The sequence below is a fragment of the Notolabrus celidotus genome, chromosome 7 (genome assembly GCF_009762535.1).
Source record: "Notolabrus celidotus isolate fNotCel1 chromosome 7, fNotCel1.pri, whole genome shotgun sequence".
Classification (NCBI taxonomy): Eukaryota; Metazoa; Chordata; class Actinopteri; order Labriformes; family Labridae; genus Notolabrus; species Notolabrus celidotus.
Genome location: NC_048278.1, coordinates 38,303,018 through 38,330,393, shown reverse-complemented (window position 1 = coordinate 38,330,393; position 27,376 = coordinate 38,303,018). Strand labels below are relative to the sequence as shown.

The window sequence follows — 27,376 nt, the reverse complement described above, 5'->3', positions numbered from 1 at the left end:
CCTGTAATATCAGGTGAAGCTGTTTTTATAAGTGATCTCTTTCATTGCTGAGTGTTTGAATCATGAGTCAGCTGGATTCCCTCTTGCTTTATTACACTCATTATATTCCCATATATTACATACCATATATTTAGACTGATATGAACATCTTATTGACTACAGTGTATCGGCTCCATGATGTTTTATAAGAACCAGGTCAGTCTGTTGATCCATTAGCTTCACTTTAAAGCTCCATGTGTAATTTTAGACTCACTCTTTAATGGAGGACTTTAACTTGTAGTGACTGAGGTGTTTTTTTTCTGCATTGCTCTGTGGTAGAGTCATAAAGTGTGCAGTATTGAGTGAGACTGAGTTCACCTCCATTCAGGTGTTTCCAGAGATAACACCCTGCAGCACTCTGGAGCTGAGTCAGAGTTCCTGTCTGCCCACTAACCTGTCAGATCGGGTCCTCGTGTCCTCGTTGTGAAAACCAGCAGATGATCAACAGGCTGCAGAGTCCTCACCTGAGCGCAAAGAGTCGTCCCGGTGCGCCTCAGGACGCTCTCTGGAGACCTGATCCTCTTTCACATGTAAAATCTCTGAGACCTGAGTCCTCATCAGTCCTTAAACCCGGATCGTGAACAGAAAGGGTCTGTGTGTGTTCCCTCAGAGCTGAAAGGTGCGGACTGTTCCCCTGCGCGTCTCTCTCTGGTGTGGTGCGCGCGCAGTGACTCCTCCCTCAGGTTGGATGAGGGTTCTTCAAAGTGTGTTTGGTGTCTTCCTGTAAACACCAGCTCCTCTGAGCTGCAGTCTGCAGACTTATTCATGCAACATGCATCCTGTGACCTGTAGAGAGATCTGTGTGTTTACTCTGAGAAACAAAAAATATTAAGTTGTTGAGAAATGTTTGATGACTTTGCATCTTTGAGCTCATGGTTTCAACTTTGGGTTTAATCTTAAAGGCCCTGGAAACTTGAAGGAATATTTAAAATTCACACAGAATATAAAAATCAAATGTGTAGTCAAGCTTCAACAAAAATCTGAGTGAAAATAAACATTACTCAGGACTGTGTGGGCGTGGCCTAACTCTGGACTGTGTGGGCGTGGCCTAACTCTTTGACTGACAGGTCAAGAGAGAGTTCACAGCCTGCATGTTTGAGCCGTCTGACTCTGAATCTAAAGACATCAAAACTCCAGAATCTGCAAATCATTCATTTCAGATGGTCTCTGAGTGCTGAGTCACAAAATACTTCAGAATCAGGACTTCTCTCATTTATTAGTTTTATCACTCCATAGTCTCCGGGGCAACAGGACCATGGGACGCCGGGAGCAGAGGAGGCTGAAGGGTAGTATGTGCACGCAAAGGAGCTCGGCTCGAGGTGTCAGACAGACGGAGGGAGGGAGCGCCAGATATCTCTAAATATCCCCATTTCTGCACACTCCACCTTTACCTGTGTCTATGATTTTAATTAAATGTGTATTTGAAGAGTGAAAGGAAGCTGAGGGTGGTTATCATGACAGACAGTAGCATGATTTTGCGTCATGCTAAATAAAAAAAGGTAACTTAAGTGCTTTTTGACATCAAGAAGAAGGCTCAGAGATGTTATGAAGAGACACTGGCTCCGACCACCAAGGTAGAAGGACCCCTGGACGCTGATGTTCTTCATTTATTGTTTGTTCATTTTAACTTCGCTTCTTTTTTGTTGTCACCTCAGGAGGAAGAGGAAGAGGAAGAGGAAGAGGAACTCACCGCCGTTGGTTTCGAAAAGCCGCATGACAGAATCTCCTCCCAAACCCTCAAACCTCATCCTGTAACGGACATGAAGGTAGACTGAAGACGCGATGAGCGCTCTCTCTGAAGCTTTTCACTACGAGGACCAACAATGTGTTTTGGGGTTTTTCAGAGACTCCTCTACTGTTGCATTTATGGCTGTCAAACAATAAACCGGCTTTAGGAAAACCTCTCGACGCCCATAAAAAGACAGAAAACAAGGCAACCTCTGATTTTGCATGAACTTTGTCTCCACCAAGTAGCCTAAAATCTTAGCCAACACACCTCAGATATGAAAGCCATGAAGTGTACAGAACATAAGATCATGCTAATGTTTTAACTTGAACTGTTTTTTATCCTGCAGGTTGTACAGAAGAAGAGATGTACAGCTGAGGTCAAAATGATTAGCCCCCCTTGTGAAATCATATAAAACCCTTGATTTCTCCATGAAGATGACCATAAAAAAACAAGTGTTTATAGTTTATGTGTTTCCAAAATAACAAAGACAAATGTTCACTATGTTTGACTTGGATATTTTATTGATGCATTGATTTAAAACAAGAAAAGGTAAAAATGGCATGTCCAAAATTATCAGCCCCCTGGCCCTAAGTAGTCAATAGTGCGCCCGTTCTGAGCCACACCGGACAACAACCTCTTCAGATAGTTCTCTACAAGGTTGGCACATGTCTCTGGAGGGGTTTTGGCCCATTTTTCCAATGCAAATTGTTCCAGCTGGTCCAAAATACATGGTTTCTGAGCATGGACGTTCACTTTGAGTACCCTCCACAGATTCTTCACAGGATTTAGATCTGGGCTCTGTACGGGCCACTCCAGGACCTTGGTTTTGGTGTCCTCTAAGAACTGTTGGACCAATTTTGACGTAAGCTTTGGATCATTGTCTTGCTGGAAGACCCAGCGCTGACCAAAGCCTAGACTAAGAGCAGAGTTCTTCATATGATCCCTCAAAGTGTCAACATAACTTTCTTTTTTCATGATGCCATGCACCAGAACAAGACTTCCTGTGCCTGAGGCTGCAAAACAGCCCCACAGTGCGATGCTCCCTCCACCATGAGGACCGTGTTCTAAGGGTTGAAGGACTCCCCCTTTCTTGGCCAAACATGAACAACATCCATATGCCCAAAAAGTTCCATCAGACCAAAAGATGGACTTCCAAAACTCATCTTTACCTTTCAAATGTTCTCGGGCAAACCTCAGTCTGACTCTGATGTGCTGCTCTTTGAGTAAAGGGGTTCTTCTGGGACGATGGTCCTGAAGCCCACTACGATGAAGATCCCTCACAACTGTGCTCCTTCAAACATCAACTCCAGAGGAGGTCAGGTCAGCAACAATCACCTTGTTAGATGTCCGGAGCTTCTTGCTGACATCTTTGACTACTTTCCTCTCCAAAGTTCTTGAAATCTTGTGTTTTCTACCTCGCCTAGGTTTGTTTCTAACAGAGTTTGTCTCCTTGTACTTTGCAATGATGCAACGTACTGCTGTTCTAGACACTGTAAAACACCTGGACATGACAGTATAGCCTTCCCCCTTATTATGAGCCTCAATTATCTTCTTTCTGAGCTGAAGACTGATTTCCATTGTCTTTGGTATGGTTAGTAAGAGGAGTCTCTCAATAACGTGTTCAAGTGCCCTGTTTGGAGTCCCTGAAGTAAATCTCAATGCTGATTGGATGCTCAGGTGTTGTTAGGAAACAAACTGACTGCTCAGGTGTGTTTTAAAAGTAAAAATTCACAGGGGGGCTAATAATTTTGACCACCTCATTTTTCACCATATTTGATATAAAGTTATCCTAAAAATGTATTTTACATTAAAAAATGTCCCAAAGCTACTAAAGAACACTGGTGAATGTTTGCTTATATCAAGTTTTATCAATGATTCAAACATTGGGCAGAATTTAAGGGGACATATCACGCTTTTTTCATCAATATATCTAAGAGGTCTAAGAGGTCCCCAAAACATGTCTTTAAAGTTTATGCTCAAAAAAACACTTTGAAATCAGATTTTGGTCTGCCTGAAAAGTCCTCTTCTTCATTCCTCATCAGAAGAGTCTGTTTTCTCTCTGACCACGCCCCCTCAGGAAGTGGATGTGCCTCGGCTCTCCAGCACGTTGATCTAATGTTTACATGTTGGCTGAATATACACGGCTACTCAGAGATCACGTTACTTCAACCCTCTGAATCTGATCCAGAATCTGATCCTGACGGAGAGGCGCCTGTAGCAGGACCTTTCTGAACCATTGGTCACAGATTTAGTGTTTCTTGTTGTTTTATTTATCAGTATGTAGACGTGTGTCTTGGTACACAGCTACTAACATGTAGCTATGTGGCTATGCTAACTAGCGCTAGCACTTATCCATGATAAATAAAAATCATCCACTAGATCTTCAAATCTGCAGACGTGGGGAGTCAAACCAACCTCTGCCAGAAAGGCAGCGGGACCTTTTATGAAGGATTGGTCACAGATTTAGTGTTTCTTGTTGTTTTATTTGTCAGTATGTCGACGTGTGTCTTGGTACACAGCTACAGCTACAGCTACAGCTACAGCTACGAACGTATAGCTATGTGGCTATGCTAACTAGCGCTAGCACTTATCCATGACAAATAAAAATCATCCACTAGATCTTCAAATCTGCAGACGTGGGGAGTCAAAGCGACCTTTGTGTTTATTAAGACAGCCTACAACTAGCATGCCTCCCTCCTAAGCTCCTTGTTAGCACACATGTGTGCAGGGAATGAAAAACGGAGGAGGGGTTGAGTTGTATTTTATACAGTCTATGGGCTGAACAAGCTCCGAGCTCTGACTTCCTGTTACAGACCTGATGGCGTTGTGACGTATGAAAAACACTGAAAACTGAAACGGCTGGTTTCAGCACACATTTACAGAAAGGTGGAGAAATCAGAACAGGGGCAGAATGGATTCTTTTCATTCTCAGGGGGTTTGTAGACAGGGACACAGATTTCAGGTAAAGAACCATTAAAAAGTCAATTTTGCATGATATGTCACCTTTAATTTATTTACAGAACATGATCTCATGGAATGATAACACAATGACAAAATGTTATAGTACTTCAAAACAAACTTGAGGATGAACAGAGCCATGATGAAGATTCAACATTTCTGATATTACTATTAATATGAGTCAGTTTCATAACCAGAAAAACTCCTGACTGGACCTTTAAAGAAAGAGAGGGACATTTTTATTAGCTTTCTGTTTTTGAGATTTCATGAACCAAACAATGTTTTCATACAGTTTAGAAAATCATCCCAGGGTTGTCCTTACATCATCACCTCACAGCTTCATTCTCACACTGCGGAGGTAAACTAATACCATGAGTACTGGTTGCACTTTGCATTGAGGGGAGCCGGTGTTTCAGATTAAACAGTGACCCTGTAATCTGGGGACTTTCAGACGGTTGTTGTTTTCACAACAGCTCGTGAATGCATCTTAGTTTCACTTATTATTAAAGTGTCAAAACACACTCATCAGATGTGTCTGTAAATACGGTGGCCCTGAGAGCTCACAGCACTGCAACTTAAGAAAACACATGCAAAAACACAAAAACACAAGCAAATTAAGAAAACAGCTTCATCAATTTGACAACACATGGGCAGCATTTAGAAAACTAGATAAAAAAGTAAGTGTTTTTGATTTATTTTAACATTGTGATCGCATGTTTAACGGCAGATCAATGCAAAAGGCTGAATCATGCGATCACAATGTTAAAATAAATAAGAAACACTTACTTTTTTATCTCAATTTCCAACACCACTGACTGTGAGAGAACCTAATAGTGCTGTGACTCAAAATCCGTGTCAACGACAAGCGTGTCCGGACGTGTGCATCACTTTTAAGTGTCCTCTGGAAACACTCCCGTTGTGTTTTTTTTCTTTAAAGTTTGATTTTTGGGCCTTTTTGCCTTTATTTTACAGGACAGCTGAAGAGAGACAGGAAATGTGGGGAGTAGTGAGCGGGGGGAAGACATACAGGAAATGGTCGACCAGCTGGGAATCGAACCAGCGACCCCCAAGACGAGGACTGTAGCCTCTGTATGTGGGGCGCTTAGACCGCTAGGCCACCAGCGCCCCATGTTTTCTTAAGTTGCAGTGCTGTGAGCTCTCAGGGCCACCGTATTTAAAGAAGAACTAAAGGTGTTTCTGACGGACGTATTCGGCTGAAAGTCGCCAGTTGACAGGGTCACCATTTTCAGTGAAACACCGGCTTCAAGATGCTAGCAAACGTTAGCCGGTTAATCTACAAAATAAATGAATTGTGGGTCCACGTGGAGCAGAGAGGGGGTCAATGCCTCATCAGATGAGTCCTGAGTTGATGCTACGCTTATCCCCCGCTCTCCTTCTGTGGTCACATGTCCAAATGATCCAATGAGTTGTTACAGGATGTGTCCAAATGATGGATCTCGTTTCCAGTTGCTGCGTTACACTCCTTTCTTTGAAACTTGCTTCAGTCCCTCTTGCTCCCTCTCTCTGGACTGTATGTTTGCAGATAAGATCTTATCAGAGGAGGACTGTAAAGGATCTTCCTGATATGAAAGCTCAACAGTGAAACAGTTCAACGTGTACGTTATGAAGAAGTCAGACGAGCTTCCAGCTGCCTTAATGTATCATAGATCTCTCTCTCTCTGTGTGTGTGTGTGCAGCTGTAATCACTCCGTCACACACAGATCTGAACTTGTTCCACTTTTTAAGAAACACGGTTCAACAGGCCCGACAGGAAACACCCATCCAGCGTGGGTGGGGGGGGATATCTGAGGCAGGCACACCTCTCTCTGTTCCTCTGCCGCCTCAGATAAACTCTCACTCGGAGCTTTAAGTGCGGTGAACAACGCTGTCGATGCTCCTCTGGATGTCGGCCATCTTTTTCAGCACCTGGTTCACTTTGGCTTCGTCGAACTCCAGACACACGAACTCTGAGTCCTGAGAGAGGGAGGGGGGGAGAGAGAGAGAGGGAGAGAGAGAGAGACAGAGAGAGAGAGAGAAAAAAATATTCTTAGTAAATGTCAAATTGGCTTTCTCCCAAATCACCGAACATCTGATCATATATACACCTTACACACTTTAATTGACCAACATGTCCACCAAAAAAAGGGGGGAAAAATATTTGCCTGCTTCATTGACTTTAAAAAAGCATTCGATTCCATTTGGCATGAAGGACTTTTCTTCAAAATCCTTCAAAGTGGAATAGGTGGTAAGGTTTATGATCTCATTAAATATATGTACGAGCACAACCAATGTGCCGTGAAAATCAACAATCAGAGAACAGAATATTTCACTCAAGGGCGCGGTGTGAAGCAAGGATGCTGTTTAAGTCCCACATTATTCAATCTGTATATAAATGAACTTGCAGAGCAGCTGGATGGTTCAGCAGCTCCAGGCCTCACACTCTTAGACACAGAAGTTAGATACCTGCTTTATGCAGATGACCTTATTCTGTTGTCTCCAACCAGAGATGGTCTCCAACATAACCTGACCATCCTGGAACAATACTGCCAGAACTGGGCATTGGAGGTCAATTTTAAGAAGACACAAATAATGATCTTTCAAAAAAAGCCCAGATGTCTTGAAAATAAATATATTTTTACTTTGAATAACACTCAAATTAAACACACAAAGAATTATACTTACCTTGGTCTGAACATATCTGCATCAGGACATTTTAACATGGCAATAAATGCACTTAAAGAAAAAGCACAGAGGGCAATCTATGCATTAAAAACCAAATTATTCAAGATTAACATTCCAATTAGAATCTGGACCAAAATATTCGATAGTGTGATTGTACCTATAGCTCTGTATGGAAGTGAGATCTGGGGCCCCCTCAGTAGACTGGAGCATGGCTCATGGGACAAACACCCAATAGAAGCTCTCCATACTGAATTCTGTAGAAGAATCCTAAATGTTCAAAGAAAAACTCCAAATAACGCCTGCCGAGCAGAGCTGGGACGTTTCCCATTACTATTAAACATTCAGAAACGGGCAATCAAATTTTGGACCCATCTAAATTTAAGCCCAAAAGACTCACTTCAATATAAAGCACTAAAAACCCAAGAGCTGAACCCTGAAAACTGTCCCCTTAGTCAGCTGGTGAGGAAGCTAATCAGCCAGACTCCAGTCAGCACTGATCCAAAACACAACCAAATGAAACTCATCATGAAGCACTCCAAAGATCTGGATTTAGATCACTGGAGAAACCAAACAAAGACCCAAAGTAGAATGAATTGTTATTTGACCCTAAACCGTGATTATAAATTATCTGAATATCTGTACAGTGTCAGAGATACAAAACAAAGATGTATCCTGACCAAATACAGGCTGAGTGACCACCAGCTGGCTATAGAGACAGGGAGATACAGGCAGACATGGCTGCCCAGAGAGGAGCGTCTATGTGCTCACTGCTCTACAGGGGACATAGAGACAGAGATGCACTTCCTCCTCCACTGCAGCAAGTTCTCTTCTCTAAGAGATTCCCACTACAGGGACATTACTAACATGGTACCAAACTTCCCAACATTAACCCCAGAAGAGAAACTGTCAGTTCTCCTGGGGGAAGGGTCAGCAGCTCCTCTGGCTGCTAAATATGTGTCTGCCTGTCACAGCCTGAGGGACGCATCATCCCATGGGGTTTGATTTTGGGTGGAGGTTTTGTGAGCGCGCCGAATCGGGTGAGGACATTGAGATATGCTGTATAGGTGACACCATCGTTCATTAATGCATATAAAATATGTAATATATGGTTGATATGTATGTGATGAATATAATATGTAATGAATATGGTGTGTGATTAATCTATACATGGTGAGTGTAATGTGTTGTGAATATATATAATGTACTGTATGAATTTATGTGCTTTGGCAATAATATCTCGTTGTTCATGCCAATAAAGCAAATTTGAATTGAATTGAATTGAGAGAGGGAGAGAGAGAGAGAGAGGGAGAGAGAGAGACAGAGACAGACAGAGAGACAGAGAGAGAGAGACAGAGAGAGAGAGAGACACAGAGAGAGAGAGAGACAGAGAGAGACACAGAGAGAGAGAGACACAGAGAGAGAGAGAGACACAGAGAGAGAGAGAGACAGAGAGAGACACAGAGAGAGAGAGACACAGAGAGAGAGAGAGAGAGACATTTACTTTAAGGAATAAACCTTGCTTTGCTGTTTTGATTCATTTCCACCTCTTCATACGGGACACACCATCCTACAGCTTCTATTCATTTAAGTGTTGTGAAGATCTGCTTCCTGTTTCTGACTTCCAGATACAGCACTGACCCAAATAGTAAATCCAAGAAACCAAATGAATAAATGATAATGACAGTGCTCTTGTTTGAAACAGCAGCATGAACTCATCTCTCTGACCTGCTCTGTGTTCATTACATTTCACTTAAAAATGAACGAGGTCCAGTTCAGCTATAACAGGAGAGAAACCCATCCGCCTCATCATTGTGTCCTCCAAGTATTCCCAAGAACAGACGTCATCAAATGATCCCTCTCCTGCTTTTATCGCCTCTGTCTACGCCATTGTTTGATCTCTTTGCACAGAAAGCTGGAGACATAACCGCCATGTTTGGATTTAGTTTCCATTAATTCATTCAATTAAAGTACAAATTAAAGTGTTGCATTGTATCTAAAGTTTCGTCAGAATCAGGGCGGCGAATGAAGATTATCTCCATAAATATGTCTCTAAAATATTTTTTCAGTTTATTACCAAGTCGACCATTCTTTAAATAAAATGAGGAAAGTCCCCAAACATTACATTACTTCCTCTTTTACAAGTTTTGTCCAGAAATCAGAGCATCCAAAAACTTAAGTGAGGGTAAAATCTTTGGGGGAAGTTTTATTTCCTTTTTTCAGTTGATGAAAATACGCACAAAAGGCTTTTTTCTAGCAGAGGGACTTTACCCTGGAACTGCGTGCGTTTGGACCAGTGGACCCAGGGTCTAAATTTAGTTCAGGGGTAGATAATCTCCCCCCTAAAAAGACCCTGCTAGGGGGGTAGTACTTTTCAGAGGTCCCGGGACTTTCGGGGGGCGGGGCCTGCAATGCTGAACGTGTCTGATTGGTAGATGAACCTCAGTGTTTTTAATCCTCCCTCCGTCCACAATAACATCACACACATCTGTGATTCTCTTGATTTCTCTTTCTTTCATTAGTTTTTATTTGTTCTATCTTTTTTGTATTTGTGTGTACTTTTCAAAATAATTTTATTTTATTATTATTTTTTTTATTTTTTTATTTATTTCAAAAAAAAAAATTGTCAACACTTTTTTTGTCAAATATGTTTTTGTCAAATTTTGTTTCAAATTTTGTTTTCAAATTTTTTTTTGTTCAAATTTTTTTTCTTCAATTTTTTTTGCATTTTTTTTTTTTTTTTTCAAATTTTTTCCAAAAGCCATTCACAGTCATTGTTTTTTTCATCTGTGATTCTCTTGATTTCTCTTTCTTTCATTAGTTTTTATTTGTTCTATCTTTTTTGTATGTGTGTGTACTTTTCAAAAGAAGAAGCTGTGATTCTCTTGATTTAGCAGCTTGTAACAGTAGTCTTCTCTCAGCCCACCGTGAATGCGTCTCTCCTCCCTGTGTTCTGGTTTTAAAGGTGACCCTGTAAACTGGAGACCTTCAGCTGAACGTGTCAGTGTTTGTGTTGATTCATTCATTGCTTTTTCCATGTTTTTAACCGCAGGCACAACATTTTCACTTTTTTTCATGTTTTTCTGCTTTTGGAGCACAATTTCAAGTTTGAGGAAAGTTTATTTTTTCGACAGGGTCCAACTTTGTCAATTTTTTTTTGAAATTTTATTTTCTTTCAAAAAAAAATTTTTTGTCAAATTTTGTTTTGTCAAAACATTTTTTGTTAAAAAAATTTTTGTCAATTTTTTTTCTTCAAATTTTTTTTTCTTCAAATTTTTAAAAAATTTTCTTTTTTTTTTTCATTTTTTTTTCAATTATTTTTTTTTTTTCCAAAAACCATTCACATTCGTTGTTTTTTTCCATCTGTGATTCTCTTGATTTAGCAGCTTGTAACAGTAGTCTTCTCTCAGCACACCGTGAATGCGTCTCTCCTCCCGGTGTTCCGCTTTTAAAAGTGACCCTGTAAACTGGAGACCTTCAGCTGAACGTGTCAGTGTTTGTGGAGTTCACACAGCTGTTGAAACACAGAGGGAGTTCCTGGGAATGCAAACTAGTTTAGTTTTTATTAAGATTTCAAAATATCCTCATCAGATATTTAATGATGGTCTAAAGACGTTTATCTTTATTCTTGCAACATTATGCTTTTATCTTCTAAGAACTTTTCTCTCACAATATTACGACTATATTTCTAACATTATTCTGGTACAATTAGATATTTAATATTGCCCTAATACTCAGTAGTAGGAATCTGATACAGGCTACATTTAATAAGTAATAACAGTCAAACAAAAAGTCTGAATTGAGTATTCAGACTTGCAGAGTGAACGTAGTCTTACATCAGGTTCTAGCAGCATGTGAGTTAAGCATTCATCACTGAGGACATGAGCTGGTCTCCTGCTCAGCTGATGATGGTGTGGTTTATTTACGTGACCTACATTATATAAATGATATATGTTATTGTATATACGTGACAGATGCAGTGTGAACAGTGAGCGTCTGAGCTACGTGACATCTGCTGCTCGCATGCTGTGAGGACACGGTGTAAGGTTTCTGTGGACTGAAACAGATCCAGACAAATTTAGTGCTAACCCAGCAAACAGGAAGACTAGGACCCGACTCCAGGTGGGTCTCCGTCCCCGTTCGAATGGATTGTGTTTGAAAATTAAGGTCAGCAGATTAGCAGGACCTCAGCCTTTTCTCCTCCGGCTCTGAAACTGTTTGCTGCCAAGGACTCAGATCTGCTAAATTTAGTCTCCTCGTGGGACCAGCTTTTACAAAAACAGACCAGAAATCCGGTCACGGCCAAGGACGGGCATCCAAACACACTGAGAACTATCCCAGACATGAACCCATATCAATGTAGTCCTCCACACAGCAGACATGCAGGGCTGTCCTGGTTTGTAACAGCAGGATGGATCGTGAGGAGTTGAAGTTAGAGTCTTCATGTTTCAGTGGTTACATCACCGGGATGTTTTTTTAAAAGGCTAAATATTTAATGGTCTGAGTTTTACTTTGAGTTCTGTCTCACCTGTCCAGCTCTGCCCAGCTCCAGCTCCATCAGAGCCACCGGACCGCCTTGCGCCGTGTCCCCCCGGCTGGCTGCGGTCTGCAGGTCCACCCTCCAGGAGAGGCCCCTGAGGCCGGGCTCCCAGCGGCTCTGAACCAGCAGGCTCTCCCTCACCCGGACCCTCTGACTCTTCCAGAAGCGGGCGAGGGCGGCGGCCTGTTCGGCAGTCACCCCGCCGCCGCCCTGCCTCTTCGTCTGCGCTGTGAGGAAGGCCTCCAGCTGGGCATGGTCCATGTCCGCTGTGGCGATGGACTGAGGGAAGAAAGAGAGGGGGATCAGGACTACAGACCAGGATTTCAGCAGGTCTACTGTCAAACCAGCTACTTCTTTTATTGCATAAAATTAATAAAAATGTTGAATGCACAAATGTCAGTAGAGCCCTTTCCTGTATGTGTTCCCAACATGTGACACACCCCTGGACGCGTGTGTTGCAACTCTTTGTCACCTGTGTGTGATTCAGTCTCAGGACTTTGAGATAATCTGGTGTTTGTTGAAGGATAAACTGAGCGCTGAGTCCTGCACCCTGAACAGACGGTCATGTTTCTACATGCTCGAAGCCGCACGGAGAACTTCTGACCAAAGACCGCCTTGTTCTGTTTTCAAAGATATTAGAACCCGTGAAAGTTAGCTCATAAAAAACTGTTCTCCTCAGACTCCAAACAGAGCCGGTCTAGACCGGACTCTATGTTCTATTACTAACAAAGACCCAACATCAAGACCGGATCAGATCCAGTCCCCTCTTCCAGACAGGACTCAGTCTGATCTCATCTTAATCCACCATGAGCAGAGCACTTTGCAGCATTTAGCAAGTTACAGTGGCAAGGACAAACTTCCTTTAACAGGCAGAAACCTCCAGCAGGACCAGACTCATGTTAGACACACATCTGCTGAGACCGTGTTGGAGAGAGGGATAGAGGGAGATGAAGAGAGAGAGAGAGATGATAGTGGGGAGACGGATAGTAGTAGTTGTAGCAGCTGGAGTCTGGACCACGTCCACAGCAGCAGAGATCCAGAGGAACCTACGAGACAAGGGAGCTCAGGGACTCCAGAAAGGTCTAAGAAAAGAGAGAAGAGAGGGAGACCAGAAGAAAGAGGAGAAGAAATGGTGAAGGAAAGACAGAAGGAAAGGAGGGGATGAGAAAAGGAGACATAAAATATTAAGATACATGGAAAGATGAATGAAAGAAAGAAAGAAAGAAAGCAGAAAGGAATAAAAGGAAAAAGGAATGAAAGAAAGAAGAACAGAAAAGAAGGAAACAAAGTTAGCAGAAAGAAATGTAAGGGAAGGGGACTAAAAGAAAGAAAAAACAAATGAAAGAATGAAAAAGAAAGAAGGAATAAAAACAAAAGTTAAAAAAAAGAAAGAAAGAAAGAAAGAAAGAAAGAAAGAAAGGATGAATAACAGACCCCAAAAAAGGAATGTACGGTAGAGATCCAGAGGAACCTACGAGACAAGGGAGCTCAGGGACTCCAGAAAGGTCTAAGAAAAGAGAGAAGAGAGGGAGACCAGAAGAAAGAAAAAGAGGAGAATATAGGGTGAAGGAATGATAGAAGGAAAGGACGGGGTGAGAAAAGAAGACATAAAGGATGAAGAAACATGGAAAGAAAGAAAGAATGAAATTGAAGGAAAAAGGAATGAAAGAAAGAAGAACAGAAAAGAAAGGAGAAAAGAAGGAAACAAAGTAAGCAGAAAGAAATGTAAGGAAAGGGGACTAAATGAAAGAATGAAAAAGAAAGAAGGAATAAAACAAAAGTTAAAAGAAAGAAAGAAGTAAAGACAGAAGGAAAGGACCGGATAAAAGGAATCTACAGCAGAGATCCAGAGGAACCTACGAGACAAGGGAGCTCAGGGACTCCAGAAAGGTCTATGGTTAGTAACTTTAATGGGACAGGAAGAGTTAAAGTGAGAGACAGGCAGAGAGAGGAGAGAGAGGGAAAGACAGGATCCCAGTGTGTCAGTCTAAGCCTATAGCAGCAGAACTAAGACCTGGTCCAAGCCTGATCCAGCTCTAACTATAAGCTTTATCAAAAAGGAAAGTTTGAAGCCTACTCTTAAAAGTAAAGAGGGTGTCTGCCTCCCGGAACCTGACTGGTAGATGATTCCAAAGGAGAGGAAAGGCTCTACCTCCCATACTACTTTTAGAGACTTCAGGTACGATGAGCAGGCCTGCATGTTGGGAGCGTAGTGTTCTAGAGGGGTAACAGGGTGCAGGGTGTAACCAGTGCAGTTATGACAAACTGGAAGGACAGTGATAACAGTGAGTGTGAGTCAGTGCTGCCCCCTGCTGGCGGAGGATAAAACACACAGGAAGAGTCCAATATATGAAAACAGCTCAGTCTGTAAAGGATACACTCCTCACTGCTGAATTAAGGTCAGTCTGAAATGGGTAAACACATCATATATATTTAATATAACATTTACATTTATCAAAAACCGACTTCAATTTCTTTACACACATTTCTGTGCACACTATTCTGCAATGTAGGTCCTTTATTACACATTACAATCAATTAATTCCATATTTATTACACTTCTTTGCTCATGTATGCATGCATATAACTCAATTAAATGTAGTTTCACTGTTTTAATTTAATAATGGCTGCCATTTTCTGTCATTTTATTACTTCCTGGTTCTTTATGATGCATTATACATAAGGTGAAGCCTGGACTGCACCTGTTTATATATGATAACATTAATTTATGTCCATAAAAATGAACATTTTGTGCTGAATGTCATGCTAAAAGAAAGAATGTGTTTGTCCCTTCCATGTTTGGAGGAGTGTCTGTACCTTGAGGAGTCCCCTCATCTTCTCATGCAGAGCCCTGAACTCGTCCTGGGACAGGTCTGGGTACAGCTGGTCCCTCAGCAGCTCCTCTGTGATCTCTGAGTTCTTATAATAAACTTTCTGAGCTATCCCGTTCAACAGACCGCTCAGAGACTTCGTCGCTTCAACATCCGCCATGTTTTCGAGTTCAGGTTCAGTCACGTGATCTGCACGGGACTTATCACGTGATGTCAAGTCTCCAACGGCATCATGGGAGTTGTAGTTTTATTATTATGTTGACGTTTATCCTGTTTTTCACCGAAGTTGATGCATTATCAGAAATTACTCATTATTTTTTATTTGTCTGATGTTCTTATTTTTACCTTTTGTATTTACTTTTATTTTTTTTTAAAGGCACTATGAGGAGTTTTTAACTGGCTGAGAAACAGACTGAAACTGGTACTGATGCCTCCTTATGACCCCCAAAAGCAAACAAGACCATCCACAACAACACTGATATCTTCTCTGTTGTCATTTTAATGCCTGAAACTGCTCTGAGGGGGTAGGTGTCAGACCACATGATTGACATCTTGCTTTAGAAACACCCTTTTTTTGACTGTTTTCATTGTAAATAATCACATTGATTGATAAATCTTAATATTAAAAGACAACAGGATGAGGTTATTGTCTGAAGACACTTATTTTGCATGTACAGGACAAGAGATAAGAGGTATCACTTTGTCCACAAGGGGGCGCCAGAATCGATACAAACTAAAAGTTCCTCACAGCAGCTTTAAATAACCATTTTTTTTAATACTTTCCTTTTTTTTTCTTCTCTTCTCTAGTTATTCTTTTTCTATTTTAAATTAGTTTAATTATAACCACATTTTTTTGGGATCAGCTGATTTCTTCCCCTGTCTACTTATTTTTTTTTTCTTTTGTTAGAAAAAAACAACTTGCCTTAATTGTTAAAATAAATCCTCTGAATATAAATTCAATTCAATTCAATTCAAAATACTTTATTTATCCCCGGGGTGCAATTAAAAGGCCAGAGAGTCATGGTAAGAAGAACATGGTAGGTCAATGACTGCACAGCAGCAATATAGACATAATCACGTTCACACAAACATACATGCATACATTTATCCCGAAACATACATTTAAATTTAAATTTAAAATTTAAAAAGAAGTGTGGGGAATGTGCCGTGGTTGAGGTAGGATAGAGAACAAATGAACTGAGGCAAACGTATTTATCAACAGAAAGAAAAGGGAGTACTGTGTGGGTAAAGGGGTCAAATGAACCCTGTGCATAGAGAAATCAAGCTTTATTGTTTTGCTGTAGTCATTGTTTACCCTTTTTTTTTTTCTCTCTTTTTTTTCTTTTTTCTCTTTTTTTTCTTTTTTCTCTTGTCTGCATATATATTTCTGGCTTGTGTCATGTTTGTCACAAACTGACAAATATTCATGCAATTTATTCTTGCAGCAAAAGAAAAGAAAGAAAACATGTTTCTTCTGTGCTTGTGACTGTGTGCATGCAACCATCACCATCTCTCTTAGAACTCTGGCCTATCTTTTATTGACAGCTAATATCATGTTCTGTAAAAGAGGGCGTGCACACCTAGGTGGGCCAAAAAAATAAAAAATAAGAGAAAGTGAAAGAAAGATTACATAAGGATATACAAAGGGACAGGGAGAGAGAAGGAGAGAGAGACCTAACACACTTAGATGGAGAGGGACCATCTCACCATGATGCCAAAAAAAAATCCGTGGGGTGATCCTAATGATGAAGCAACCCTTAGTGTCCACAATCATTACTGAAGCTTGGGTCGCAGAGGGTTGCCGCCGTGCTGTGTTCTATTTGTGTAACAAGACCACCACTGGTGCAGATGAAACCACTTGGGTCAGATCAGCCGAGCGGTACGGCCCGGCACCCGGGCCGCGAGAGCAGTCAGACCGAAGGACCCAACCCGCCGCGGGAGACCCAGGCCAGGGGACAAGCCAATGACCCAGACCGGAAGCAAGCAGGTACCGCCGGAGCACCCAGGGCGACCCCCAGGTCACCCAGTAGGAGGAAAGGGGGGCGAGGGGGGAGAGATCCCGCAGCCCCCCCAAGGGACACCCCCACAACACCGCCCCCACAGCCCCCCAAGACGGAGCCAAAGGAGTCATTGTTTACCCTTGACACCAGCAGAGGTTGGAGAAGCAACACTTCATACATTAGACTCCAATAGATGATGATTAGATATTAATATTGAAATGGTTTTTAATGGTCTAACAGTTACATCAGACTTCCACCAGATCCGCTGCCGTCTGGCTCCATGCTCTATCCTACATCAACACCCTATGGCTGAGTTTTCAGAGCGCAGCACAGAGCAGGCCCGCCAGACAGCTGGAATCATGTGCCTGAGGTTTTTAATCCCTGAATCAAGGATCCTCCTCCTCCTCCTCCTCCTCTCCTCATCCATGTTGTCTTTCTGGTCCTCTGAAAACCTCTGACCTGTTGACTCCAGGCCTGGCTCCGCTCATCATGACTTTGGTTTGTTGTTGTAGTTAAAGGGGACATATCACGCTTTTTTCATCAACATATATTGGTCTAAGAGGTCCCCAAAACATGTCTTTAAAGTTTATGCTCAAAAAAACACTTTAAAATCAGATTTTGGCATGCCTGAAAAGTCCTCTTCTCCATTCCTCATCAGAACACTCTGTTTTCTCTCTGACCACGCCCCCCTTAACATGTGGGTGTGGCCTCGGCTGTCCAGCACGTTGATCTAATGTTTACATGTTGGCTGAATATACACGGCTGCTCAGAGACCCGCGTTACTTCAACCCTCTGAATCTGATCCTGACGGAGAGGCGCCTGCAGCAGGACCTTTCTGAACTATTGGTCACAGATTTAGTGTTTCTTGTTGTTTTATTTGTCAGTATGTAGACGTGTGTCTTGGTACACAGCTACAGCTACAGCTATGAACATGTAGCTATGTGGCTATGCTAACTAGCGCTAGCACTTATCCATGACAAATAAAAATCATCCACTAGATCTTCAAATCTGCAGACGTGGGGAGTCAAAGCGACCTTTGTGTTTATTAAGACAGCCTACAACTAGCATGCCTCGCTCCTAAGCTCCTTGTTAGCACACATGTGTGCAGGGAATGAAAAACGGAGGAGGGGTTGAGTTGTATTTTATACAGTCTATGGGCTGAACAAGCTCCGAGCTCTGACTCCGTGACAGACCGGATATTGTTGTTACGTAACAAAAACACTGAAGTCTGAAACGGCTGGTTTCACACACATTTACAGAAAGGTGGAGAAATCAGAACAGGGGCAGAATGGATTCTTTTCATTCTCGGGGGGTTTGTAGACAGGGACACATATTTCAGGTAAAGAACCATTAAAAAGTCAATTTTGCATGATATGTCACCTTTAAGTGAAATACGATCTGGTGATAACACAGAGTGTTTTATTCTGAAAATTAATCGGATGTTTTCATATTGTTTTGGTGAAACCTGACTTCCTGTCAGGATGCGTCGTGCTCCGGCATCCGGCACAAATAGAAGTCTTGTGTATCTGATCCGGCAGGTCGGAGTCCTCCAGCTGGAATGCAACGGAGCGGATCCAGTGGAAGTTAACACATTGACTAGAATAGAAACCTATCACATCTGGTGGAATTTGGCCGTAAGTCTTTGTAGCTGTTTGTAAATGATTGACACACAGAATAAAGTTGATGCTGAGCAAAGCTTTAATCAGAAGAGCAGGATATCAGCAGACTTAATATAGAAGCACAAAATGCATTGAGACTAATTCACAATAACCCTCTTTTTCCTTCTTTTTTCTTTACCTTACATTTAAAAGAAAAATTTTTTTACCTTTGAATAATGTTCAGGAGTTAGCTCTCTGTGTTTGGTCAAATGAAATAACTGAAAATGAAGGTTAAAAATAAAACTGGCAAGAGTTTAAATCACAGATTATCAAAGAAATACAGTTTCATCACATAACACTTTTATTCTCTACACCGATGATTCTGAGACCGCTATGAATGATGAGTTTGTAGATTAGCAGCACCAGCAAGTCATGTTTAATTCTTTTGAAGTTAATAGCAACTTGTGAATTAGCTCAGACTTTTAGAGTAACTGACAAGAGACTGTTTGACCTTTAGGGAGTTACTGAAAGTAAGTTCAACATTTTGAAACATCAAATCAGCAAAAAAACTACGGCTCATAGTCGTGAACTCAAAACACAAAGGTGCTCGATGCTTTATCCTCACAAAAACTAAATTTAGAGACAGTAAAATGTTTTCAAAAATTATTTTATGCTTCAGCTGTGAAAGAAAGTTGGACTAGGAAGGATTCATTTACCTTATCAAGCTTTTATAGGCCGACTCTTTAGCCTCTGTTCTGAGACTAACCCCTTCTTTTACCTTTGCGTCCCCCTCTTTTCTTGCCTCCTTTCCTACCCTTGCGTCCTTTCCCTCGCCCGACACCTTTCCTCCCCTTGCCTCCTTTCCCTCGCCCGACACCTTTCTTCCCCTTGCGTCCTTTCCCTCGCCCGACACCTTTCTTCCCCTTGCCTCCTTTCCCTCGTCCGACACCTTTCCTCCCCTTGTGTCCTTTCCCTCGCCCGACACCTTTCTTCCCCTTGCGTCCTTTCCCTCGCCCGACACCTTTCCTCCCCTTGCCTCCTTTCCCTCGCCCGACACCTTTCTTCCCCTTGTGTCCTTTCCCTCGCCCGACACCTTTCCTACCCTTGCCTCCTTTCCCTCGCCCGACACCTTTCTTCCCCTTGCCTCCTTTCCCTCGCCCGACACCTTTCCTCCCCTTGCCTCCTTTCCCTCGCCCGACACCTTTCCTCCCCTTGCGTCCTTTCACTCGCCCGACACCTTTCTTCCCCTTGCCTCCTTTCCCTCGCCCGACACCTTTCCTCCCCTTGCCTCCTTTCCCTCGCCCGACACCTTTCTTCCCCTTGCGTCCTTTCACTCGCCCGACACCTTTCTTCCCCTTGCCTCCTTTCCCTCGCCCGACACCTTTCTTCCCCTTGCCTCCTTTCCCTCGCCCGACACCTTTCTTCCCCTTGCGTCCTTTCCCTCGCCCGACACCTTTCTTCCCCTTGCCTCCTTTCCCTCGCCTGACACCTCCTTTGTCCTTGCAGCCTCCTTTACGTCCTTTGCACTTGCTCAGGCCTCCATGTTCCCCCTCTCCTATGCCACCTTCCCTCCCTCCAACTAATCCTGTGCCTAGGAAACCATCCAAGCTTGTACCCTCGTCTGCTTCCTGATTGGACGGGGCGTTGTTTGCAACACATGAGGGTGTAACGTCTCCGTCTGAGGAGCAGCTGGTGCACTGAAAGGAATCATCTCCAAAACAACGGAATATGTGATCAAGCCCAAGTTTAGAGATGTCCAGTTGTTTGAAGGACTGGGACAGTTGAGACATGTCTGCAGCAGGAACATCACTGACTTTAGAAAACACAAACGCATAGCCGCGCCAGTGCTGAACCACTTGGTTAATCTTGGCAGCGATAGCGTCCTCATTTACATTGGTGGTACACGCTGGTCCACATGGGGATTCTTCAGAGTAGATGATGAGGAAGTTGCCCTCACTGCTTTTAACGAAGGGTTCTATGTTATCTAGAACACGTGATAAGGCCCCGGTCTGAGCTGCTGCTATCACCCTCCTGCCCTGGTACACTCCACCCTCTGAAACAGCTTGTTGGACTTTGTCTGCTGGGTCATCCTGGAGGATCTGCTCAAGATTGTTTGGGTCCTGGTTCAGAGGGAGGTTCACGGCCAGACTGAAGGTGTCACCAAGTGCAAACCTGCCAAAGACAAACAGTACAGGACGTTTGTATTAGTGTCCTGCTGCATGTTAGAACAGATACTGGAATAGAGTATAGAGGTCCATTTTGACTGGGAGTTCTGGGGTCTTTCAGCCCCCTGAACTACTTTACCCTGAACTAAAAGGTTCCTGTGCCCCCATTGTTGTCTGTGTTTCGACTGTGGGCTGAAGTCCCGGGTAGATTGTGTAAATCAGGCCAGTGACGTATGGAGGAAATTAAAAGTAAATGCACTACACCACCAGACCAGTAGAGGACAGTAAAACAAAGAGGAATGCCATTCATCACAGATGACACCATAGAAGCAGACGGACAGGCAGGTATCATTATGAGCAACACAACAGTTAGCCTGTTAGCATGAAGAGACTCAGCTGGCGCTGTTTTAGATGGTGCTATATTTCATCACAGATGGAAAAAACGATGACTGTGAATGTTTTTTGGAAAAATTTGAACAAAAATTTTGAAAAATGTTTTTGAAAGAAAATAAATTTTGAAAGATAACTAAATTTTGAAAGAAAAATAAATTTTGAAAGAAAAATAAATTTTGAAAGAAAAAAAATTGACAAAAAAAATTTGACAAAAAGAATTTGACAAAAAAAATTGACAAAAAAAATTTGACAAAAAAAATTTGACAATTTTTTTTTTCAAAAAAAAAAGTTTAAAAAAAAGTTGACAAAAAAAAAAGTCGAAAAAATTAATTTTCCTCAAATTTGAAATTATTCCCCAAAAGCAGAAAAACATGGAAAAAAGTAAAATTTTCCGCCTGCGATAAAAACATGGAAAAAGCAATGAATGAATCAACACCAGTAGAGGGCAGTAACACAAAGGGGAATGCCATTCATCACATATGACACCATAGAGGCAGACGGACAGGCAGGTATCATTCTGAGCAACACAACAGTTAGCCTGTTAGCATGAAGAGACTCAGCTGGCGCTGTTTTAGATGGTGCTATATTTCATCACAGATGGAAAAAACAATGACTGAATGTTTTTTAGAAAAAATTGAAAAAAAAAAAATTTGAAAAAAAGAAATTTGAAAAAAGAAATCTTGACAAAAAAGTTTTTTGAAAAAAAATTTGACAAAAAAGTTTCTTGAAAAAAAAAATTGGAAGTTTCAAAATTCCAAATAAGAAACTAGTGAACTCGTCAACTTTCAGTGTGAACTTGCACAACACTGGTAGTGAGAGTAGATGTCATCATATAGAACAAACACAACCAGCATCTAAAGACTCACTCATTCTTGATGCCTTCTATAACACCTGTGAGCCAGTCCTGGTCCACGTCCGCCAAAGTGTTCCCAGCGGACAGGAAGAGAGCCGTCAGCAGCACCGTCCAGCACAGAGCTGCCATCTGCACACAGATCAGGATGAATAAAGGACGCTTCAAACTCCAAACATCGACTCAGAGCAGATAAACAACAACAAAGACACGCTTCTGAGCCTGTTCATAAACATTTAGAGTCTTTAGATGATCTTTAACTCTCCTTTACCTCTGCTGCTGGCAGATCTGCTGCTGAGAAAGACAAACACAAGGAATTACTGAATTAATTAACACAATTTCATGATGTGAGAAAAGAAGTGTAGCACTCATCAACGCTGCCCCAGAGTGAGTGCTTGAAATACATTCTGTTGATTGTTGGGATTTCATGTGCATTTTTCAGACATCTCTCCATTTCCAGATTATTTAATGAGTATTTTAAAATTTAGAATTACTTTAACTCTAAGACCTTATCTTTGTTATAAGGTCTGTTAAAGGACACCCTTAATGACTGTTATAAGGACTGTTAAAGGACACTCTTAATGACTGTTATAAGGTCTGTTAAAGAACACCCTTACTGACTGTTATAAGGTCTGTAAAAGGACACCCTTAATGACTGTTATAAGGACTGTTAAAGAACACCCTTAATGACTGTTATAAGGACTGTTAAAGGACACCCTTAATGACTGTAATAAGGACTGTTAAAGGACACCCTTAATGACTGTTATAAGGTCTGTTAAAGGACACCCTTAATGACTGTTATAAGGTCTGTAAAAAGACACCCTTAATGACTGTTATAAGGTCTGTTAAAGGACACCCTTAATGACTGTTATAAGGTCTGTAAAAGGACACCCTTAATGACTGTTATAAGGACTGATAAAGGACACCCTTAATGACTGTTATAAGGTCTGTTAAAGGACACCCTTAATGACTGTTATAAGGTCTGTAAAAGGACACCCTTAATGACTGTTATAAGGTCTGTAAAAAGACACCCTTAATGACTGTTATAAGGTCTGTAAAAAGACACCCTTAATGACTGTTATAAGGTCTGTTAAAGGACACCCTTAATGACTGTTATAAGGTCTGTAAAAGGACACCCTTACTGACTGTTATAAGGTCTGTAAAAAGACACCCTTAATGACTGTTATAAGGTCTGTTAAATGACACCCTTAATGACTGTTATAAGGTCTGTAAAAAGACACCCTTAATGACTGTTATAAGGTCTGTAAAAAGACACCCTTAATGACTGTTATAAGGTCTGTAAAAAGACACCCTTAATGACTGTTATAAGGTCTGTAAAAAGACACCCTTAATGACTGTTATAAGGTCTGTTAAAGGACACCCTTAATGACTGTTATAAGGTCTGTTAAAGGACACCCTTAATGACTGTTATAAGGTCTGTTAAAGGACACCCTTAATGACTGTTATAAGGACTGTAAAAGGACACCCTTAATGACTGTTATAAGGTCTGTTAAAGGACACCCTTAATGACTGTTATAAGGTCTGTTAAAAGACACCCTTAATGACTGTTATAAGGCCTGTTAAAGGACACCCTTAATGACTGTTATAAGGTCTGTTAAAGGACACCCTTAATGACTGTTATAAGGACTGTTAAAGGACACCCTTAATGACTGTTATAAGGTCTGTTAAAGGACACCCTTAATGACTGTTATAAGGTCTGTTAAAGGACACCCTTAATGACTGTTATAAGGTCTGTAAAAGGACACCCTTAATGACTGTTATAAGGTCTGTTAAAGGACACCCTTAATGACTGTTATAAGGTCTGTAAAAGGACACCCTTAATGACTGTTATAAGGTCTGTTAAAGGACACCCTTAATGACTGTTATAAGGACTGTTAAAAGACACCCTTAATGACTGTTATAAGGTCTGTTAAAGGACACCCTTAATGACTGTTATAAGGTCTGTAAAAGGACACCCTTAATGACTGTTATAAGGACTGTAAAAGGACACCCTTAATGACTGTTATAAGGACTGTTAAAGGACACCCTTAATGACTGTTATAAGGTCTGTTAAAGGACACCCTTAATGACTGTTATAAGGTCTGTTAAAGGACACCCTTAATGACTGTTATAAGGTCTGTTAAAGGACACCCTTAATGACTGTTATAAGCACTGTTAAAGGACACCCGTAATTACTGTTATAAGGACTGTTAAAGGACACCCTTAATGACTGTTATAAGGTCTGTTAAAGGACACCCTTAATGACTGTTATAAGGTCTGTAAAAAGACACTCTTAATGACTGTTATAAGGACTGTTAAAGGACACCCTTACTGACTGTTATAAGGACTGTAAAAAGACACCCTTAATGACTGTTATAAGGTCTGTAAAATGACACCCTTACTGACTGTTAAAAGGACTGTTAAAGGACACTCTTAATGACTGTTATAAGGTCTGTTAAAGGACACCCTTAATGACTGTTATAAGGTCTGTAAAAAGATGCCCTTAATGACTGTTATAAGGTCTGTAAAAAGACACCCTTAATGACTGTTATAAGGACTGTTAAAGGACACCCTTAATGACTGTTATAAGGACTGTTAAAGGACACCCTTAATGACTGTTATAAGGACTGTTAAAGGACACCCTTAATGACTGTTATAAGGTAGGACCAATACGGTTATCTGTATTGGGTTTTTTTTCCCACAGAACATTTGGCCGATGATATCTCTCTGTGCCGGTCAGCTGCACAGTAAAAACTGGAGATAATCTTTGTTTTGATATCTCCAGAAAAGGAAACTGTAATATTTAGATATTGGCTCCAGAGTTACAAGCTCACATTTCCTCTGCATCTCTTGGTGGATACTGATAAAATAATTGATACTTTCACAGTTTTGTACATTTAAAAAAACAAACAACCTTAAACTCTCCTTACCCTATAACACCGTACATCTGACAAACACTGAACTAAACTAATGATCAACATCATAAAGTAACCCATGCTGCAGTCCAGTGTCTCCTGGAGCGTGACTTTAAGTATTTTATTGATTGTACCTACTTTGTTGGAGAGATAGATGATGGGATGAATCCTCAGGTGTTCTTCTCACAGTTTGAAGGGTTGGCGCTGCCTCAGTGATCGCAGTACGAGGGGAGAAGTGACGTTTTATTTTGTAAGAGACCGTGGGTAAACCCTTCACTGAAGCATCATGCCCATATATGATCATCTCTCTCAAAAAGTAGGAAGAGAAAAAGATAATATCTCAGAATGATGTGAGTTGTTGAAAAGAGGATGAACTTATTACTTATTATCACCTTCATTTGTTTCCTTTTTTGACTGAGAAATAATGAGAGATAGAAGTGATTCAGAAACTTGGATTTTAATTTAAAGGCAGAGTGAGTAGAAATCTAATCATGCCTCATTATCGGGTAAACCCTGCTCAAATTAACAAAGGTGTTCACATTGCCCCCGTGTGTCACACAGCAAACGTTTGCATGGTTGTGGTAATCAAGGACAGATGGCTGGTGTTTGGATCACTTGCTCATCCTCTCTCTCTCTCGCCGCTACACATTTGGGCAGGAGAGCAGTCAACAGACACATGAACCATGGACCATGAACCATGAACCATGAACCATGAACCATGGACCATGAACCATGAACCATGGACCATGAACCATGAACCATGGACCATGAACCATGGACCATGGACCATGAACCATGAACCATGGACCAGGAACCATGGACCATGAACCATGAACCATGAACCATGAACCATGAACCATGGACCATGAACCATGAACCATGGACCATGGACCGTGAACCGTGAACCATGGACCGTGAACCATGGACCATGAACCATGGACCATGAACCATGGACCATGAACCATGAACCATGGTTCATGGTTCATGGTCCATGGACCATGAACCATGAACCATGAACCATGAACCATGGACCATGAACCATGGACCATGAACCATGGACCATGAACCATGAACCATGAACCATGAACCATGGACCATGAACCATGGACCATGGACCATGGACCATGGACCATGAACCATGAACCATGGACCATGAACCATGGACCAAATAACTGTATTGAATACGTGTACATGCTTAACACTGAATATCAACGATCAGGCTCAGAAAAATATTCTCTGCGGACTTAGTCTGATAAAGTGAAGGCTCATAATACTAACAGAAAAGTACTTCAGACTCACAGTGTCTAGTTTTCTGTCTACTTGTTCTTATTGAGTAAAATGAACATGTACGCGGTCAGGTGTCAGGCAGGAGCGCAACCGGGTCATAATCAGACCAGCAGCAGAAAAGCTCAGACGGCTCTGATGTTGCTGGTCTGTAAACATAGCATACTAGCAATTCCCACCAGTCTGTTAGCTTTGTATCTAAAGGTGGGGAACTGTCCTGTTTAAAGTCTACAACCTTCGTGTCATTGTTGGCAGCAGTTGTGTATTGATCCTCTTTTAAAAAGCGCACGTGGAGACCTGACGCACAGCTGCAGCCGCCAGCTGAGCGTCTCCGCTGTGCGTAACACCTTTAACAGCTGATTCACATCCAAACATGCTTTAAACTTAAAACACCTCCCTGATAGATGAATGTAATATGACACCACATGTTGTCCGTTCCACGTGAAGGAAAATTGAAAACAAAAGTGTTTCGAGTAATCAATGAATCGATAATCGATTAATTGTGTGCATCCCTAGTCAGCACTCAAATGTGCGTCAGTAGATTTTGTTCTTAGCTATGAACAAATCCCACATAAGAAAACTTTGGTGAATGTCAGAATGTTCTTCAAATCTTCAGAAGTGGAGTTTAAAAACAGTTTGTTCTAAAGTCCAGTTGGTGGATGAGGCTCTTTGTTTTTTTGTAAATGGCCTGTTAAACCACATGTGAACTTTGTCCAACAGCAAACCAAACTAAAAGTGCTTGCGTGTTTATCAAACTGCAGCATCAGTCACACCATGTAGTGTCAGCTGAAACACCCTCACACAGCCTCATCAGCACCACATAAAGATGAGGACTTCTGCTTCATGGATGACACGAAACTTCACCTCAAAACCAGAGCTTCACTGTTTTTAATCTCTGCTGCACATCTGTTCATAACACAACGTTTACATTGAACAGATGTGGAGCATCTTTTATCCTCCCGTCATTTTCACACTGGGAAGCTGTGAATAACTCAACATACACAATGAGAGAACTTGACTATCTAAACATGAGAGTCTCAGTCGTCTGTTGTCACTATGCAGATATTTATCAGGTTCAGGTCTGCGGTGATGAACTGACGCTCTAAGAGTCACCCTCCCTCTTCTACACAAACCGTTCACCACAGACACCATGCTCAAACTGCACAGTCATGATGATGAAGAAGGCTTGGTTTAACACTTAGAATGTTTTTTTCAAAGAGGGAATATGAGTGTTTACAACATCAGAGTCAAATTTGCAATCTATAATTAGATATTTATTCGAATAATCGCAGAATAGATGTCTCTAAATTTAAGGGAGCTGAAACTTCCTGAGTAATTCAGGGATTTGGTGCTGGATGAGTTGGTTTGCTAATTTCAGTCTCACACTAAAACTCT

General features: G+C 41.5%; 2 protein-coding genes across 2 annotated transcripts; both read right to left on the bottom strand.

Moving 5' to 3' along the window:
- Nucleotides 1-5,802: 5,802 nt before the first annotated feature.
- commd1 (copper metabolism (Murr1) domain containing 1) lies at nucleotides 5,803-14,973 on the bottom strand. Its single transcript, XM_034686873.1, has 3 exons — nucleotides 14,763-14,973; nucleotides 11,934-12,224; nucleotides 5,803-6,700 (listed from the first exon to the last, which is right to left on the bottom strand). Exons 1-3 carry the CDS (start codon nucleotides 14,934-14,936, stop codon nucleotides 6,593-6,595), a joined length of 573 nt encoding a protein of 190 aa, XP_034542764.1. The 5' UTR covers nucleotides 14,937-14,973; the 3' UTR covers nucleotides 5,803-6,592.
- A 4,162-nt stretch (nucleotides 14,974-19,135) lies between these two features.
- Nucleotides 19,136-24,846, bottom strand: LOC117815629 (glycine-rich cell wall structural protein 1-like). The gene is made up of 4 exons (XM_034687438.1): nucleotides 24,836-24,846; nucleotides 22,054-22,076; nucleotides 21,799-21,914; nucleotides 19,136-20,546 (listed from the first exon to the last, which is right to left on the bottom strand). The coding sequence occupies exons 3-4, from the start codon at nucleotides 21,912-21,914 to the stop codon at nucleotides 19,136-19,138; spliced, it is 1,527 nt and encodes a 508-aa protein (XP_034543329.1). The 5' UTR covers nucleotides 22,054-22,076; nucleotides 24,836-24,846.
- Nucleotides 24,847-27,376: the final 2,530 nt, after the last annotated feature.